Below are 20,590 nucleotides of genomic sequence, written 5' to 3'. Positions count from 1 at the left end.
TCTCTGCTATACGGGTTCTGTTGTACATGCTATTCAGTGTTGGCTCTGCTATACGGGTTCTGTTGTACATGCTATTCAGTGTCGGCTCTCTGCTATACGGGTTCTGTTGTACATGCTATTCAGTGTCGGCTCTCTGCTATACGGGTTCTGTTGTACATGCTATTCAGTGTCGGCCCTCTGCTATACGGGTTCTGTTGTACATGCTATTCAGTGTCGGCTCTCTGCTATACGGGTTCTGTTGTACATGCTATTCAGTGTCGGCTCTCTGCTGTACGGGTTCTGTTGTACATGCTATTCAGTGTCGGCTCTCTGCTGTACGGGTTCTGTTGTACATGCTATTCAGTGTCGGCTCTCTGCTGTACGGGTTCTGTTGTACATGCTATTCAGTGTCGGCTCTCTGCTGTACGGGTTCTGTTGTACATGCTATTCAGTGTCGGCTCTCTGCTATACGGGTTCTGTTGTACATGCTATTCAGTGTCGGCTCTCTGCTATACGGGTTCTGTTGTACATGCTATTCAGTGTCGGCTCTCTGCTGTACGGGTTCTGTTGTACATGCTATTCAGTGTTGGCTCTCTGCTATACGGGTTCTGTTGTACATGCTATTCAGTGTCGGCTCTCTGCTATACGGGTTCTGTTGTACATGCTATTCAGTGTCGGCTCTCTGCTATACGGGTTCTGTTGTACATGCTATTCAGTGTCGGCTCTCTGCTATACGGGTTCTGTTGTACATGCTATTCAGTGTCGGCTCCCTGCTATACGGGTTCTGCTGTACATGCTATTCAGTGTCGGCTCTCTGCTGTACGGGTTCTGTTGTACATGCTATTCAGTGTCGGCTCTCTGCTGTACGGGTTCTGTTGTACATGCTATTCAGTGTCGGCTCTCTGCTATACGGGTTCTGTTGTACATGCTATTCAGTGTCGGCTCTCTGCTATACGGGTTCTGTTGTACATGCTATTCAGTGTCGGCTCTGCTATACGGGTTCTGTTGTACATGCTATTCAGTGTTGGCTCTCTGCTATACGGGTTCTGTTGTAAATGCTATTCAGTGTTGGCTCTCTGCTGTACGGGTTCTGTTGTAAATGCTATTCAGTGTTGGCTCTCTGCTATACGGGTTCTGTTGTACATGCTATTCAGTGTTGGCTCTGCTATACGGGTTCTGTTGTACATGCTATTCAGTGTCGGCTCTCTGCTATACGGGTTCTGTTGTACATGCTATTCAGTGTCGGCTCTCTGCTATACGGGTTCTGTTGTACATGCTATTCAGTGTCGGCTCTCTGCTATACGGGTTCTGTTGTACATGCTATTCAGTGTCGGCTCTCTGCTGTACGGGTTCTGTTGTACATGCTATTCAGTGTCGGCTCTCTGCTGTACGGGTTCTGTTGTACATGCTATTCAGTGTCGGCTCTCTGCTGTACGGGTTCTGTTGTACATGCTATTCAGTGTCGGCTCTCTGCTATACGGGTTCTGTTGTACATGCTATTCAGTGTCGGCTCTCTGCTATACGGGTTCTGTTGTACATGCTATTCAGTGTCGGCTCTCTGCTGTACGGGTTCTGTTGTACATGCTATTCAGTGTCGGCTCTCTGCTATACGGGTTCTGTTGTACATGCTATTCAGTGTCGGCTCTCTGCTATACGGGTTCTGTTATACATGCTATTCAGTGTCGGCTCTCTGCTATACGGGTTCTGTTGTACATGCTATTCAGTGTCGGCTCTCTGCTATACGGGTTCTGCTGTACATGCTATTCAGTGTCGGCTCCCTGCTATACGGGTTCTGCTGTACATGCTATTCAGTGTCGGCTCTCTGCTGTACGGGTTCTGTTGTACATGCTATTCAGTGTCGGCTCTCTGCTGTACGGGTTCTGTTGTACATGCTATTCAGTGTCGGCTCTCTGCTATACGGGTTCTGTTGTACATGCTATTCAGTGTCGGCTCTCTGCTATACGGGTTCTGTTGTACATGCTATTCAGTGTCGGCTCTGCTATACGGGTTCTGTTGTACATGCTATTCAGTCTTGGCCCCCTGCTATACGGGTTCTGTTGTAAATGCTATTCAGTGTTGGCTCTCTGCTGTACGGGTTCTGTTGTAAATGCTATTCAGTGTTGGCTCTCTGCTATACGGGTTCTGTTGTACATGCTATTCAGTGTCGGCTCTCTGCTATACGGGTTCTGTTGTACATGCTATTCAGTGTTGGCTCTCTGCTATACGGGTTCTGTTGTACATGCTATTCAGTGTCGGCTCTCTGCTATACGGGTTCTGTTGTACATGCTATTCAGTGTCGGCTCTCTGCTGTACGGGTTCTGTTGTAAATGCTATTCAGTGTCGGCTCTCTGCTATACGGGTTCTGTTGTACATGCTATTCAGTGTCGGCTCTGCTATACGGGTTCTGTTGTACATGCTATTCAGTGTCGGCTCTCTGCTGTACGGGTTCTGTTGTACATGCTATTCAGTGTCGGCTCTCTGCTATACGGGTTCTGTTGTACATGCTATTCAGTGTCGGCTCTCTGCTATACGGGTTCTGTTGTACATGCTATTCAGTGTCGGCTCTCTGCTGTACGGGTTCTGCTGTACATGCTATTCAGTGTCTGCTCTCTGCTATACGGGTTCTGCTGTATATGCTATTCAGTGTCGGCTCTCTGCTATACGGGTTCTGTTGTACATGCTATTCAGTGTCGGCTCTCTGCTATACGGGTTCTGTTGTACATGCTATTCAGTGTCGGCTCTCTGCTATACGGGTTCTGTTGTACATGCTATTCAGTGTCGGCTCTCTGCTGTACGGGTTCTGTTGTACATGCTATTCAGTGTCGGCTCTCTGCTATACGGGTTCTGTTGTACATGCTATTCAGTGTCGGCTCTCTGCTATACGGGTTCTGTTGTACATGCTATTCAGTGTCGGCTCTCTGCTATACGGGTTCTGTTGTACATGCTATTCAGTGTCGGCTCTCTGCTATACGGGTTCTGTTGTACATGCTATTCAGTGTCGGCTCTCTGCTATACGGGTTCTGTTGTACATGCTATTCAGTGTCGGCTCTCTGCTATACGGGTTCTGTTGTACATGCTATTCAGTGTTGGCTCTCTGCTATACGGGTTCTGTTGTACATGCTATTCAGTGTCGGCTCTCTGCTATACGGGTTCTGTTGTACATGCTATTCAGTGTCGGCTCTCTGCTATACGGGTTCTGTTGTACATGCTATTCAGTGTTGGCTCTCTGCTATACGGGTTCTGTTGTACATGCTATTCAGTGTTGGCTCTCTGCTATACGGGTTCTGTTGTACATGCTATTCAGTGTTGGCTCTCTGCTATACGGGTTCTGTTGTACATGCTATTCAGTGTCGGCTCTCTGCTATACGGGTTCTGTTGTACATGCTATTCAGTGTCGGCTCTCTGCTGTACGGGTTCTGTTGTACATGCTATTCAGTGTCGGCTCTCTGCTATACGGGTTCTGTTGTACATGCTATTCAGTGTCGGCTCTCTGCTATACGGGTTCTGTTGTACATGCTATTCAGTGTTGGCTCTCTGCTATACGGGTTCTGTTGTACATGCTATTCAGTGTTGGCTCTCTGCTATACGGGTTCTGTTGTACATGCTATTCAGTGTCGGCTCTCTGCTGTACGGGTTCTGTTGTACATGCTATTCAGTGTCGGCTCTCTGCTATACGGGTTCTGTTGTACATGCTATTCAGTGTGAATTCAGGTAGAAGACAGACATGGTGCACATCTACAGTCTTGCACAATGATCCAATTGCTTCTCAGCATAATTTCAAAAACTAACAGGTTGTTAGTATATACGTTTTGATCAAAAAGTACAAAGCCCACTCGCCACGTCAAGGCCACCTATTTAGAGTGGGTCCCTAACGTCCCTAGCATAAAATGGCGTAGCACTGGGCGGCGACACCAGTGCTCACATGCTATTAAGTGTCGGCTCTGCTATACAGATTCTGTAGAACATGTAGTGTCTGTAGTACACGTGCATGTTTCACAGTTTCGACTCTGCTATACATGCTGTGTAGCGCTGGCTCTGCTATGCGGCAGGAAGTTGCATCTGAGGGAGAATCGTCTGAGGCATGACAGCGTTTTGGATGAGGGAGTTGTGGCTGAAGGATGATGGTGATTGGTGTGAGGGAGAAGGCGGGATGATGTTTCGCCTGAGGGGGAGACAGAGTTGCAGCTGATGACTGACGGCGATTGGTTCGAGGTGGGACGCTGTTTCGCCTGACACGGGACGCAGTTACGGCTGATGACTGACGGCGATTGGTTCGAGCCGGGGCGCTGTTTCGCCTGACACGGGACGGAGTTACGGCTGATGACTGAGGATGTCCTAAAATGGACGCTGTTTGCCTCATACTTGGTAGATGGCAGGGTTGTCATGCACTCCTGATATTACTGCAGCCTGAGGTAAAGCCCTACATCAGTGTTTCCCAACCAGGGTGCCTCCAGCTGTTCCAAAACTACAACTCCCAGCATGCCCGCACAGCGGCATGCTGGGAGTTGTAGTTTTGCAACAGCTGGAGGCACCCTGGTTGGGAAACACTGCCCTACATAGTATTTATAACTTAGTTCTGTTTTATTTTGCAGAAGAGCAGACATGACTTCACACGCTTAGTCTTGTCCCCAATTGCAGTTCCCTACACCTCCTGCAACGTTAGAAAACAAACAAACGGGGCCTTCAGCGGACGTCACGTGATCTCTGCTGGCTCCGCCCCCAACGCTAGGCGCGCACAAGGGAATCATCCATTACCCGCCGGTGAGGAACGTGGAGGACAAATTTAGGTGAGTGTCCCGGACATGGGAGGGAGGGTCTGCCGGTATGGGCGGTTCACTGGCATTAACACTACTGTACATTATAATGGGCCATTTCATGAAATGAATTGGTTATTTGTTTGAATACTTTAGGCCTTAAAGGGGTATACCAGCGTTTGAAGACTTATCCCCTTTTCACAGTATATAGTGTCTGATTTCGGGGGTCCGTTCTCATAGAGGATATGTGGAGCACGTGCCGACCCCTGAATTCCATACAGCAGGAGATTTGGAGCCCCCTTTAATCTTACCCATATGTGTCCACCTTCTATAGACATTATCATTTTTTTCATACTTTTTTTCTGTACAGGTAAATAAAGGGTGAATAGTTGAATGCACATGTTCTTAGGAGAATTGCCATTGAACATATACTTTTGTGCACTTTATGCATAGATTAGATCTGTTAGGCTAGGTTTCCATGTGTGTTTTTTTTTTTTTTTTACACTTAAAAAAACGCCAGAAAAACTGCCCCAGGCTTTTCCTAAGTTTTGGCAGTTTTTCTGGCGTTTTTTCTGCAGAAGGGATGGGAAAAAATGTATCTAACGAAATTTTTATTTTTTTATAGCCAAATTTTAATTAGATTTTAATAAAGTGTGTGTTTCACTTTTTTTCCCTCTAGTTTTAAATTTTTTTTAGGTAGTGCTACTACTTAGGGCTGGGCAGTATGAGCAAATGTGTGTATCACTGTATTTTTGTAACTTTTGGCGGTTCCACGGTATATAATGGTATTTCCTCCTCTCCCTTCCCCCCCCCCCAAAATTATCAGCCCAGTGCTGCGCTGTCCCCATCGGGGTACTACTCATATGTTGTCTGCAAGCGCTGCCCTCCTCTCCCTCCTGTTTGTTGCGGCCGCCGGCGCTGACACTCTCTATACTGTGCCGTATCCCTATGCCCAGTCTGCAAAAGGTAAACAAAATAAACAAACGCATTTTCCGACGTCGGCCTTGCGCTGGGGACAAAACGTCGGACAGCCGTCAGCCTATCATCGGCTGCAGCGATGTTCCGCCTCGGCCGCTGATAGACTGACCCCACTGTCATGTAAAAAGCCAGCTTCTTACATGACAATGGGCTCAGCCTATCACTGGCCGAGGCGGAACATCACTGCAGCCGATGATAGGCTGACGGCTGTCCGACGTTCCTGTCCCCAGGAAGCAGATGAGGCCGGTACCGGACTTTGAGTCAAAGTTTATTTTGTTTGTTTTTTTGCAGCCCGGGCATGGTGATACAGCATAGGGATACAGCACAGTATAGAGTGTCAGCGCCGGCGACCGCAACAAACAGGTGGATGAGGAAGGCAGCGATTGCGGGTGACATGTGATTATTTACCCTGATGGGGATAGCGCAGCGCTGGGCTGATAATTAATTGGGGGGGGGGGGGGGCAGAACAGCGTTCGCGGGTCACATATGATTAGTTCCCCGATGTGGGGACAGAGCTGCAGCTGATAATTCATTCATTCAGCCAACGGCTGTCCGGGCATGCTGGGAGTTGTAGTTTTGCAACAGCTGGAGGTCCGCATGTTTGAGACCACTGCTGTACGCTGTATCCCTATGCCCGGGCTGCAAAAGATAAAGAAAATAAACTGTAACTCACCTATGTCGGCCTTATGCTGGGGACGGGAACGTCGGACAGCCGTCAGCCTATCACCGGCCACAGCGATGTCCCGCCCTGGCCAGTGATAGGCTGAGCCCACTGTCATGTACCACCGGCTTCTTACATGACAGTGGGCTCAGCCTATCACTGGTGGGGACGGGACATCACTCTGGCCGGTGATAGGCTGACGGCTGTCCGATGTTCCCGTCCCCAGCGTAAGGCCGACGTAGGTGAGTTACAGTTTATTTTCTTTATCTTTTGCAGCCCGGGCATAGGGATACAGCGTACAGCAGTGGTCTCCAACCTGCGGACCTCCAGCTGTTGCAAAACTACAACTCCCAGCATGCTTGGACAGCCATTGGCTTTCCGGGCATGCTGGGAGTTGTAGTTTTGCAACAACTGGAGGTCCGCAGGTTGGAGACCACTGGCGTACAGTGAGTTCCATCGCCGGCGGCCCCCAACAAAGAGGAGGAGGAGGAGGGCAGTGCTTGAAGGTGACATATGTGAGTAGTACCCCGCTGGGCTGATCATTAATAGGGGGGGGGGGCAGAATAGTGCTGGCGGGTCACGTGATTTGGGGGGGGTGAAAATACCGTTATATACCGTGGAACCACCGTAAGTAAAAAAAAAAGGGGACTTAACCCCTTAAGGACTGAGCCCTTTTTCACCTTAAGGACTGAGCCCTTTTTAGCAATTCTGACCACTGTCACTTTAAGCATTAATAACTCTGAGATGCTTTCACCGATTGTTTTGATTCCAAGACCGTTTTTTCGTGACATATTCTACTTTAACACAGTGGTAAATTTTAGTTGTTACTTGCATCCTTTCTTGGTGAAAAATCCCCAAATTTCATGAAAATTTTGCATTTTTTTAACTTTGAAACTCTCTGCTTTTAAAGAAAATGAATATTCCAATTAAATTATATATTGATTCACAAATACAATATGTCTACATTATGTTGGCATCATAAAGTTGACATGTTTTTACTTTTGTAAACCTATCACAGCATGGAACACAACTAAATAATAAAAAAAAAATCTATCTTTATTGTTACACGTTAAAAACACAAACAAGGAAATGTAAATATAAAATGGACCAGCAGTAGTTAGAAGAAAAAAGTCACAGTACAGGGCAAAAGATAAGAATATTAAATATATATAAGGTGCTAATGGATATAAGTAGGTTCAGTGTCCGAACAAGTATATAGCTGATTAAAGCCTATTGTATAAACCGGACATCCACACTAGAGTAACAGCAGACCATATATTAAGATACAGCAGTGAACATTAAAACATCAGATTGTTAACTCTAAGGAATAAATGGGATAGGGATGGAGGATAGGTGAGCTCAGAGACAATAGTTATGGAGCCTCATCCAATCACCATCATCAAGTAGCCAACCAAGTACAGATCCCATGTCCCAATAAGAGTGAACAATATGCTGTACTTACATGCCTGGGACAGTGAACACCCCTACGCCGTTTCGCTATTCGCTTCCTCAGGGAGTGAGTTGATTAAGTCCAAAGAGACAATTTATATGCAGCCCAACCAATAAGAGCCTAGAAATATAGATTTATACCTCTGTTAGCATCTGCGGCGTCCCGTGTGTAGTTTCCGGTGGCCGGCGCCATATTGGTGAGCATGGCGCATGTGCGGATTACGCATCGCCATACTAGAGTTCACGCATGCGCAGTGTGTAGATACAACCCTGCGCACGTGCATAAGACACCTACCTCACAAAGATTAGTGTGTCAGTGCTGCTAACAGCAGGCAAAAGTGTGCGCAGTGCACAGATACAAATACAACTTTTAAGGGCTTCAAAGTTCAGCAGCAATTTTCCAATTTTTCACAAAATTTTCAAAATCTGAATTTTTCAGGGACCAGTTCAGTTTCGAAGTGGATTTGAGTGGTCTTCATATTAGAAATACCCCACAAATTACCCCATTATAAAAACTGCACCCCTCCAAGTATTCAAAATGACATTCAGAAAGTGTGTTAACCCTTTAGGTGTTTCACAGGAATAGCAGCAAGGTAAAGGAGAAAATTCAAAATCTTCATTTTTTACATTTGCATGTTCTTGTCGACCCAGTTTTTCAAATTTTACAAGGGGTAAAAGGAGAAAAACCCCCCCAAAATTTGTAACCCAATTTCTCTCGAGTAAGGAAATACCTCATATGTGTATGTCAAGTGTTCGGCGGGCGCAGTAGAGGGCTCAGAAGGGAAGGAGCGACAATGGGATTTTGGAGAGTGAATTTTGCTGAACTGGTTTTTGGAGGGCATGTTACATTTAGGAAGCCCCTATGGTGCCAGAACAGCAGAAAACCCCACATGGCATACCATTTTGGAAACTACATCCCTCAAAGCACGTAACAAGGGGTACAGTGAGCCTTAACACCTCACAGGTGTTTGACGACTTTTCGTTGAAGTTGGATGTGTAAATTAATTTTTATTTTTTTTCACTAAAATGCTGGTTTTCCCCCAATTTTTACATTTTTACAACGGGTTATAGGAGAAAGGCCCCCCAAAATTTGTAACACCATCTCTTCTGAGTATGGGAATACCCCATGTGTGGACGTCAAGTGCACTGCGGGCGCACTACAATGATCAGAAGAGAAGTCACATTTGGCTTTTGTAAAGCAAATTTTGCTGAAATGGTTTTTGGGGGACATGTCGCATGGTGCCAGAACAGCAAAAAAAAACACACATGGCATACTATTTTGGAAACTACACCCCTCAAGGAATGTAACAAGGGGTGCAGTGAGCCTTAACACCCCCAGATGCTTGACAAATTTCTGCTAAAGTTGGACGTGAAAATGAAAAATTTAGATTTTTTTCACTGAAATGCTGGGTTTACCCCAAATTTTTCATTTTCCCAAGGGGTAATTGGAGAAAAAGCCTCCCAAAATTTGTAACCCCATTTCTTCTGAGTATGGTAATACCCCATATATGGATGTAAAGTGTTCTGCGGGCAAACTACAATGCTAAGAAGAGAAGGAGCGCCATTGAGCTTATGGCGAGAGAATTTGTTTGGAATGAAAGTCAGGGGCCATGTGCGTTTACAAAGCTCCCCGTGGTGTCAGAACAGTGGACCCCCCCCCCACATGTGACCCTATTTTGGAAACTACACCCCTCACAGAATTTAATAAGGGGTGCAGTGAACATTTACACCCCACTGGCGTTTGACAGATCTTTGAAACAGTGGGCTGTGCAAATGAAACATTACATTTTTAATTTTCACGGACCACTGTTCCAAAAATCTGTCAGACACCTGTGAGGTGTAAATGCTGACTGCACCCCTTATTACAATACGTGAGGGGTGTAGTTTCCAAAATTGGGTCACGTGGGGGGGGGGGGTCCACTGTTCTGGCCTATTGGGGCTTTGTAAACACACATGGCCTTCAATTTCGGACACATCCATTCTCCAGAAGCCCAATGGCGCTCCTCTTCTGAGCATTGTAGTTCGCCCGCAGAGCACTTTACATCCACATATGGGGTATGTTCTTACTCAAAAGAAATGGGGCTACACATTTTGGGGGGCTTTTTTCCTATTCTCCCTTGTGAAAATGAAAAATGTAGGGTAACACCAGCATTTTAGTGATTTTTTTAAATTTTTTTTCATTTTCACATCCAACTTTAACGGAAATTTGTCAAACACCTGTGGGTGTTAGGGCTCACTGTAGCCCTTGTTACATTCCGTGAGGGGTGTAGTTTCCAAAATGGGGTCACATCTGGGTATTTATTGTTTTTCGTAAATGTCAGAACTGTTGTAAAATCAGCCACCCCTGTGCAAATCACCAATTTAGACCCCAAATGTACATGGCACGCTCTCACTTCTGAGCCATGTTGTGCACTCGCAGAGCACTTAAAGCCCACATATGGGGTAGTTCTGTATTCAGGAGATATTGTGTTACAAATTTTGGGGGTCTTTTTTTCCTTTTACCGCTTGTGAAAATTAAAAATATGCTGGTGTAGCCCCAACTTTTCCTTTTCATAAGGGGTAAAAGGAGAAAATGCCCCCCAAAATTTGTAACGCAATTTCTCCTGAGTACAGAGATACCCCATATGTCGGCAATACTGTGAGTTGTTGTTTTGCAACAGCTGGAGGCTCCGTTTTGGAAACACTGCCATACAATACATTTTTTTTTTTCTATTGGAGTGGGGGGGGGGGGGGGGGACTAGGGGTATGTGTATATGTAGTGATTTACCCTTTATGATGTGTTAGTGTAGTGTTTATAGGATACATTCACACGGGCGCAGGTTTATAATGAGTTTCGCGCTGGGAGTTTGAGCTGCGGCGGAAAGTTTGCCGCACCACAAACTTGCAGCAGAACTCGCTGTAAACCCGCCCATGTGAATGTACCCTGTACATTCACATGGGGGGGGGGGCAAACCTCCAGCTGTTGCAAAACTAAAACTTCCAACATGCACTGAAAGACCATACATGCTGGGAGTTGTAGTTATGCAACAGATGGAGGCACATTGGTTGCAAAACATAGTTTGTTACTTAAAGGGGTACTCCGGTGAAAAACTTTTTTTTTTTAAATCAACTGGTGCCGGAAAGTTAAACAGATTTGTAAATGACTACTATTAAAAAATCTTAATCCTTCCTGTACTTATTAGCTGCTGAAAACTACAGCGGAAATTCTTTTATTTTTGAAACACAGAACTGCCTGTGGACATCACGAGCACAGTGCTCTCTGCTGACATCTCTGTCCATTTTATGAACTGTCCAGAACAGAATATGTTCTTAAAATGGACAGAGATGTCAGCAGAGAGCACTGTGCTCATGATGTCAGCAGACAGCTCTGTGTTTCAAACGGAAAAGAATTTCCCCTGTAGTATTTAGCAGCTAATAAGTACAGGAAGGATTAAGATTTTTTAATAGAAGTAATTTACAAATCTGTTTAACTTTCTGGCACCAGTTGATTAAAAAAAAAAAAAGTTTTTCACCGGAGTACCCCTTTAACTCAATGTTTCGCAACCAGTGTGCCTCCAGCTGTTGCAAAACTAGAACTCCCAGCATGTACAGTCTCTCAGTGCATGCTTGGAGTTGTATTTTGCAACAGCTGGAGGCACACAGGTTGCAAAACACTGAGTTAGCTAACAAACTCAGTTTCACAACCAATGTGTGTCCAGCTGTTGCAAAACTGCAACAATCAGCATGCATTGACTGCCGAAGGGCATGCTGGGAGTTGTGGTTTTGCAACAGCTGGAGGCACACTGCTACAACTCCCAGCATGCCCTTTGGTAGTCTATGCAAGTCTTCATGCTGGGAGTTGTAGTTTTGTAATAGCTGGCTGCACACATTTTCATAGAAAAAGGGCATGCTGGGAGTTGTATTTGGAACTCCAGCTGTTGCAAAACTACAACTCCCAGCATGCCCTTTGCCTGTGCATGCTGCGATTTGTTGCTAAGCAACAGCAGGAAGTGATCAAGCCTCACCTCCTGCTGTATCCTTCCGCTGGGACCGCCACCGTTGCTGTTGCCGATCCTGCTGCTCCTGTCGCCGCAACCGATCCCGAGGCAACCCCCGCCGGACCACAGCAAGGTAGGAGACTATCGCCGACGCCAATCTCCGCCATCTTCGCCGTCCCGATCGCCTCCCGGCAGGGTCGTGATTGATCGGCCGTTCCGACCGATCAATCACGTGATCGTGAGGCGGCACCTGTGCCCCCTCACTCCTGCTGTGTAAGGGTGAATGGGGCTGTCTCAGACAAAGGCTGTCCGATTGACCCGGAAAAGCCGCAAATCATTGGTCTGAATTGACCGACTATTTACGGCGATCGCCAACATGGGGGGGGGGGGGTCTCGAGGACCCCCCCCCAGGGGTTTGCACGCTGGGTGCCTGCTGATAGATATCAGCAGTCACCCCAGTCCGGTCCCCGAGTAGCGGGGACCAGAATTCCCATGGGCGCATCCATACGCCCTCAGTCCTTAAGGACTTTAAAACGGGGGCTTATGCATACGCCCGCCGTCCTTAAAGGAGTAGTCCAGTGGTGACTCAGTGGTGAACAACTTATCCCCTATCTTAAGGATAGGGGATAAGTTGCAGATCGCGGGGGTCCGACTGCTGGGAGCCCCGACAGCCCGCGGTAAGAGGGCGTGTCGACCTCCGCACGAAGCGGCGGCCGACACGCCCCCTCAATACAACTCCATGGCAGAGCCGAAGCGCTGCCTTTGGCAATCTCCGGCTCTGCCATTGAGATGTATTGAGGGGGCGTGTCGGCCGCCGCTTCGTGCGGAGGTCGACACCCGCTATCTGGCCGAAGAGCCGGGGCCCCGTACAGAGAGATCGCAGGGGGCCCCAGCGGTCGGACCCCCGCGATCTCAAACTTATCCCCTATCCTTAGGATAGGGGATAAGTTTTTCACCACTGGACTACCCCTTTAAGGGGTTAAAGGAGAAATGTGATTTCTGATCACTTTATATTCCAAAAAAAATGAATCAATAGTGATTAAAAAGTCCCATCAAAACAATGGTACTGATAAAAACTACAGATTATGACACAAAAATGTTATAGGGGTCAGAAAAGGACAATTTTAACACCTTACGGACCGAGAGTGTGCCTCTATGCCCTGGTCCCGTTACCGGTGTTTGAAGCGTGCTCACAAGCTTCAAACCCAGTGGGTCCCAATTGCTATAAGCAGCCAGGACCCACGGTTAATGCCGAGCATCGCAGATCAGTCCGATGCCCGGCATTAACCCTTTAGACCAGTGTTTCCCAACCAGTTTTCTAAAACTACAGCTCCCAGCATGCCTGGAGAGCCTTTGGCTGTCCAGGCATTCTGGGGGTTGTCGTTTTGCAACACCTGGAGGCACCCTGGTTGGGAACCACTGCTTTAGACACTGCAATCAAAGGTGACGTCTCAAATGAAAGTGAAATGATCCTGACAGCTCAGCGGAGCAATGTCCTGATCAGCTAAGTAGACGGCAAGAGGGCCCTTACCTGCCTCCTCCAGGGAGCTTCAGCAGGTTGGAGCAGCAGAGCACCAATAACATTGATCAGCATAGCATTGATCAGTGTATGCAATCAAAAGATTGCATGGTATAGCATGGTATTTTTTTGTATGTTTTGTTTGTGAGGGCGCTGTGATCTTTAGTTTTTATCAGTACCATTTTTGTTTGGATGGGACTTTTCGATCACTTAATAAATTTTTTAGGGTATACAATGTGAACAAAAATACGCAATTTTGGATTTCGGTATTTTTTATCGTGTACGTCATTATCCGTGTGGTTAAAGTAACATTACATTTTTATAGTTCGGACATATACGCACCAGGTGATACAACATATGTTAATGTTTGTTTTAAATATTTTTTTTTTTTTAATGGGAAAAGAGGGGTGATTCAAACTTATTAGGGAAGGGGTTAAATCACTTTTATTATCTTTTTTCACTTCATATACCATAAAAAAAATTATAAAAAGCGATCAAAAAGTCCCATCAAAAAATAAAAATGGTTCTGATAAAAAGTACAGAGCAAACAATGAGCCCTCATATAGCCCTGTATGCGGAAACATTAAAAAGTTATAGGGGTCAGAATATGACAATTTTAAACATAATAATTTTGGTGCGTGTAGTTATAATTTTTTTTAAAAGTAGTAAAATAAAATAAAACCTACATAAATGTGTGTCCTTTAGACATATGGACCTACAGAATAAAAATAATGTTTCATTTTAACCGAAAAGTGCACTGCGTAGAAACGGAAGCCCCCAAAATATACAATATGGCGTTTGTTTTTCTTTTCAATTTCACTTTTGGTTTTGCCGTAGATGTTGTTATTAAATGATTGATGTCATTACAAAGTACAATTATGGGTCTGTAGGTGCAAAATTTAAAGCGTTATGATTTTTTAGAAGAGGAGGAAAAAACTAATTGGCTTGTCCTTAAAGGGGTACTCCCGTGGAAAACTTTTTTTTTTTTTAATCAACTGGTGCCAGAAAGTTAAACAGATTTGTAAATCACTTCTATTAAAAAATCTTAATCCTTTCAGTACTTTTTAGGGGCTGTATACTAAAGAGAAATCCAAAAAAGAAATGCAATTCCTCTGATGTCATGACCACAGTGCTCTCTTCTGACCTCTGCTGTCCATTTTAGGAACTGTCCAGAGCAGCATATGTTTGCTATGGGGATTTTCTCCTGCTCTGTACAGTTCCTAAAATGAACAGCAGAGGTCAGCAGAGAGCACTGCAGTCAGGACATCAGAGTAAATGCATTTCTTTTTTGAATTTCTCTTCAGTATACAGTCCCTAAAAAGTACTGGAAGGATTAAAATTTTTTAATAGAAGTGATTTAGAAATCTGTTTAACTTTCTGGCACCAGTTGATTTAAAAAAAAAAAGTTTTCCACAGGAGTACCCCTTTAAAGGGGTTCTCCGGTGCTTAGACATCTTATACCCTATCCAAAGGATAGGGGATAAGATTCCTGATGGCGGGAGTCCCGTCGCTGGGGACCCCCGTGATCTTGCACGCGGCACCCCGTTTTTAATCAGTCCCCGGGTCTGATTACTGGCGACCACAGGGCGAACAGTGTGTGACGTCACGCCTCCGCCCCCGTGTGACGTCCCACTCCACCCCTCAATGCAAGCCTACGGCAGGGGGCGTGATAGCTGTCACCCCCCCTCCCGTAGGCTTGCATTGAGGGGCGGAGCATGACATCACAAGGGGGGCTGGAGCGTGATGTCACATGCTGCCCGCCGGTAATCAGACCCGGAGCGAACACGCTCCGGGGACTGATTACAAACGGGGTGCCGCGTGCAAGATCACGGGGGTCCCCAGCGGCGGGACTCCTGCGATCATTCATCTTATCCCCTATCCTTTGGATAGGGGATGAGATGTCTAAGCACCGGAGAACCCCTTTAAGGTCAAAATGGGCGTCGTCCTTAAAGGGGTTATCCTGGAATTTTTATATATATATATATATATATATATATATATATATATATATATATATATTAACTGGCTCAAGAAAGTTAAACAGATTTGTAATGACTTCTATTAAAAAATCTTAATCCTTTCAGTACTTATGAGCTGCTGAAGTAGAGTTGTTCTTTTCTGTCTAAGTGCTCTTTGATGACCCCTGTCCAGGGAACTGCCCTGAGTAGAAGTAAATCCCCATAGCAAACCTCTTCTACTCTGTGCAATTCCCGAGACAAGCAGAGATGTCAGCAGTGAGCGCTGTTGCCAGACAGAAAAGAACAACTCAACTTCAGCAGCTGATAATTATTGGAAGGATTAAGATTTCTTAATAGAATTAATTTACAAATCTGTTTAACTTTCTGGAGCCAGTTGATATATAAAAATAAGTTTTTTCCTGGAATACCCCTTTAACCTGTGCAGGACCACGGGCGTACAGGTACATCTTGACACCCTGGGTCTTAAAGGGGTACTCCGGTGAAAACCTTTTTTCTTTTAAATCAACTGGCTCCAGAAAGTTAAACAGATTTGTAAATTACTTCTATTAAAAAATCTTAATCCTTCCTGTACTTATTAACTGCTGAATACTACAGAGGAAATTATTTTCTTTTTGGAATGCTCTCTGATGACATCACAAGCACAGTGCTCTCTGCTGACATTATTATAATAATAATAATAAGTCTTTATTTATTGTTGTCCTTAGTGGGATTTGAACCCAAGGCCCCAGCGCTGCAAGGCAGTAGTGCTAACCACTGAGCCACCATGCTTGCCTTAGCATACATCTGCTATGCACGGTTGCTAAAATGGACACAGATGTCAGCAGAGAGCACTGTGCTCGTGATGTCATCAGTGTTCCAAAAAGAAAGGAATTTCCTCTGTAGCATTCAGCAGCTAATAAGTACTGGAAGGATTAAGATTTTTTAATAGAAGTAATTTACAAATATGTGTAACTTTCTGGCACTAGTTGATTTAAAAGAAAAAACTTCACCGGAGTACCCCTTTAAGGACCAAGGACATACATGTATGTCCGTGGGAATTTCGGTCCTTGCCGCGCAGCGGGCAGGGATCGGACCGGGTTGACTGCTGATATCGATCAGCAGGCACCCCGCGCAAATGCCCATGGGGGTCATGCCCCCCCCAAATGCCCCCCCATGTCGGCGATGCCGTTTTCCCTGTTCTGCCCACCCACAATAGGTGGGGCAGAACGGGGAAAATGAAAGAGGACCGGCACCGAAGTCCACTTACCCTGCGAGCGAGGCTGTCGGAGATCGGAGGCCGACATGTCGTGCAGCTGGGTCCCTAGATCCGACGGAAACCGGTAAGTTGTCTAGCAACATCTGGAGAGCTACAGTCTGAGACCACTATACAGTGGTCTCTACACTGTTGCCCTCCAGATGTTGCAAAACTACAACTCCCAGCATGCCCAGACAGCTGTCATGCTGGGATTTGTAGTTTTGCAACAGTTGGAGGGCTACAGTTTGGATATCACTGTGCAGTGAACTGTAGCCCTCTAGATCTTGTAAAACTACAACTCCCAGCATGCCCACATAGCAGTTTGCTGTCTGGGCATGCTGGGATTTGTAGTTTTTCAACATCTGTGCAGTGGTTTCTAAACTGTAGCCCTCCAGATGTTGCAAAACTGCAAATCCCAGCATGCCCAAACAGCTGTCTCGCCATGCTGGGAGTTGTAGTTGTGTACCTCCAGCTGTTGCATAACTACATATCCCAGCATGCAGTTCGGCGATCAGTACATGCTGGGAGTTGTAGTTTTGCAACAGCTGGAGGCACACTGGTTGGAAAATACTGAGTTAGGTAACAGAACCTAACTGAAGGTTTTCCAACCAGTGTGCCTCTAGCTGTTCCAAAAGTACAACTCCCAGCATGCACAGTCTGTCAGTACATGCTAGGAGTTGTAGTTTTGAAACAGCTGGAGGTTTGCCCCCCAATGTGAATGTACAGGGTACATTCACACGGACGGGTTTACAGTAAGTTTCCTGCTTCAAGTATGAACTGCAGCAAATTTTTTGCCGCAGTGCAAACTCGTAGCGGTAAGCTCACTTCAAACCTTCGAATGTACACTAAAAACACTACACTAACACATAATAAAGGGTAAAACACTACATATACACCCCTTACACTGTCCCCCCCCCCCCCCCCAATAAAAATTAAAAACGTTTTGTACAGCAGTGTTTCCAAAACGGAGCCTCCAGCTGGTGCAAAACAACAACAACTCCCAGCATTTCCGGACAGCCACTGACTGTCCAGGCCAGGCATGCTGGGAGTTTAGCAACAGCTGGATGCACCCTGTTTGGGAATCACTGGTGTAGAATACCCCTATGTCCACTCCTATGCAATCCCTAATTTTGTCCTCAAATGCGCATGGCGCTCTCTCACTTCGGAGCCCTGTCGTATTTCAAGGAAACAGTTTAGGGCCACATATGGGGTATTTCTGTACTCTGGAAAAATTGCACTACAAATTTTGGGGGCTTTTTCTGTTGGAGTCTACACCAGCCTGTTAGTGTAAAAAAAAAAATTTACACTAGCATGCTGGTGTTGTCCTTTACTTTTTATTTTCACAAGAGGTAAAAGGAAAAAAATACCCCCAAAATTTGTAACATAATTTCTCCTGAATACAGAAATACCCCATATGTGGGCGTAAAATGCTCTGTGGGCTCATAAAAAGACTCAGGAGTTAGAGCGCACCATGTACATTTGAGGCCTAAATTGGTGATTTGCACAGGGGTGGCTGATTTTACAGCGGTTCTGAAATAAACGCCAAAAAATAAATACCCACATTTGACCCCATTTTGGAAACTACACCCCTCACGGAACGTGACAAGGGGTAATAGTGAGCCTTAACAACCCACAGGTTTTTCAAGAATTTTCATTAAAGTTGGATGGGAAAAAAAAAAAAAAAATGTTTTCACTAAAATGCTGGTGTTACCCTAAATTTTTCACAAGGGACAGGGGTGTGGAAATTTTTATAAAAAACTACTTGTCCACGGGACCAAAATGGAGCAAAATCTACTTGTCCCTCATGACGATCCACTTGTTCAGGCCAATTTTCGCTTTTACGCTCTAATTTTTTCCTCCTCGCCCTATAATAGCCATAACTACCTACTATAAGGATACCTTTTAATTTTTCAATAAGATATTCTCTGAACCAAAAAAATATATATATATTTAGGGAAGTGAAATTAAAATAGTAAAAGATAATTTTGCAGATTTGGTGGTTTTCTTTTCTACGCCATTTACCTTGTGGTTGAGGTAACATGTTAGTTTTATACTTTAGGCCGCCTGATTACAGCGATACCAGATTTGTATCGTTTAAGTCATGTTTTACTAATTCTGAACTTTTTCTAATTTTTTTAATTGCCATTTTTTAACCCCTGTAGCTTTATTTTTTTCCCACATACCAGGCTGTATGAGGGCTCATTTTTTGCGCCATAATCTGTTTTTTGTATCGGTACCATTTTGGTATTGATCTGACTTTTTAATCGCTTTTTAACTTTTTTTTCTGGGATATTATAAAATTGCAAATCTGTGGTTTGGTATTTTTTTTACATTTACCGTACGGGATACATAATGTTATATTTTAATAGGTTGTACAATTACGCACGAAGCGATACCAAATATGTTTATTTTTATTATGTTTGCATGTTTTTATATAGGAAAATGGGGTGATTTGAACTTTTAACATGAAAGGGGTTAATGCAGCGGTCTACAAACTGTGGCCCTCCAGATGTTGCAAAACTACAACTCCCAGCATGCCCGGACAGCCAACGGCATCTGGAGGGGCAAAGTTTGAAGACCACTGGGTTAATGTGTGTCTTTCAAACTTTTATTAAATTTTTTTATTTTATTTAATTTTTTTACACTTAATTAGACTTATGAGGAATCATTAGATTCCTCATACAGATGTATAGATTCTATTGAACTCTATTAATCTGTGTGCTCTGTGATCCATTGATAGAGCCTAGTCCAGCCAGGATCTAACAATGACAGAGCGGGACAGCAGGAAGCAGAGGTAATGGCTACCTCCATAGTGGATCCCCCCCCTGCGATCGCGCTGCGGGGGGGCGATCCACCCCACTAGCCCACCAGGGAGCATTCACATCTCCCTTTAGACGCCGCTGTCAGCTTTGACAGCGGCGGTCTAAAGGGTTAATAGCCAGCCGCGGCGATCTATTAGCGGTGGCCCCCAGCTACTGAGAACAGCCGGGGGCTGCAGAGTATGGAGCGGGCAGGAATCCCGAGCCCGCTCCATACTCCCCTGTGAGCACCGCATACATCTCCCCGTGCAGATGTGCCTCCTCCCCTCAGCTCTCCGAAGCTACAGCTGGGGGGAGTGAAGGGAGAGGACGCAGGTCTGCACGGGGAGAAATAAGCCACGCCCCCTCATCTCCCCCCGCACGTCTGCAGAGCAGGGGAGAGAAGACAAATACTGTACACAGCTTCTCATCTCCCCTGCTCTGCTTCCGAGGACACAGGCTGCAGAGTATGGAGCGGGCAGGAGTCGGGAGCCCGCTCCATACAGACTGCAGATCGCCGCCGCACTTGTCAGGTCCGGCCTTGCTTGCCCGAAGCCATGCTAAGGGCCGGACAAATTCACCTGCCCGGCGCCCAAAACTGCTAGTCCCGGGCGTCGGGCGATAGGAATTCCACATCCCTGAGGGAAAATAGGAAAAAAATTTGTAACCCCATGTCTTCTGAGTAAGAACATACCCCATATGTAGATATAAAGTGCTCTGCGGGCGAACTACAATGCTCAGAAGAGAAGGAACGCCGTTGGGATTTTGAAGAGAAAATTTGTCCGGAATTGAAGGCCACGTGTGTTTACAAAGCCCCCATAGTGCCAGAACAATGGACCCCCCCCCCACATGGGACCCCATTTTGGAAACTACACCCCTCATGTAATGTAATAAGGGGACAGTGAGTATTTATACCCCACAGGTGTCTGACAGATTTTTGGAACAGTGGTCCGTGAAAATGAAAAATTTAATTTTTCATTTGCTCAGCCCACTGTTCCAAAGATCTGTCAAACGCCAGTGGGGTGTAAATGTTCACTGCACCCCTTATTAAATTCTGTAAGGGGTGTAGTTTCCAAAATGGGGTCACATGGGGGGGGGGGGGGGGCACTGTTCTGGCACCATGGGGGGCTTTGTAAACGCACATGGCCCCTGACTTCCATTCCAAACAAATTCCCTTTCCAAAAGCTCAATGGCGCTCCTCTTCTGAGCATTGTAGTGTGCCAGCAGAGCACTTGACGTCCACACATGGTGTATTTCCATAC

At 45.6% G+C, this 20,590-nt stretch overlaps 1 protein-coding gene across 9 annotated transcripts in view; it reads left to right on the top strand.

Moving 5' to 3' along the window:
- The window catches only part of TP63 (tumor protein p63), a 249,622-nt gene that overhangs the window by 17,683 nt on the left and 211,349 nt on the right, over positions 1–20,590 (top strand). For 5 of the 9 annotated variants that reach the window (XM_056565447.1, XM_056565438.1, XM_056565446.1 and 2 more), the window contains exon 1: positions 6,007–6,074. The exons of 1 other annotated variant lie outside the window; for it this stretch is intronic. In XM_056565447.1, the coding sequence (XP_056421422.1) occupies positions 6,010–6,074 (65 nt within the window). In that variant the 5' untranslated portion in view covers positions 6,007–6,009. Of the gene's footprint in view, positions 1–4,604; positions 4,767–6,006; positions 6,108–20,590 lie in introns of those variants that run through there. 3 more of the 9 variants (XM_056565440.1, XM_056565441.1, XM_056565439.1) reach the window with 3 other exon arrangements.

Source organism: Hyla sarda, chromosome 3 (genome assembly GCF_029499605.1).
Source record: "Hyla sarda isolate aHylSar1 chromosome 3, aHylSar1.hap1, whole genome shotgun sequence".
NCBI classification, from domain to species: domain Eukaryota; kingdom Metazoa; phylum Chordata; class Amphibia; order Anura; family Hylidae; genus Hyla; species Hyla sarda.
The sequence above is the reverse complement of the archived record's forward strand: the minus strand, read 5'-3'. Positions and strand labels throughout refer to the sequence as shown.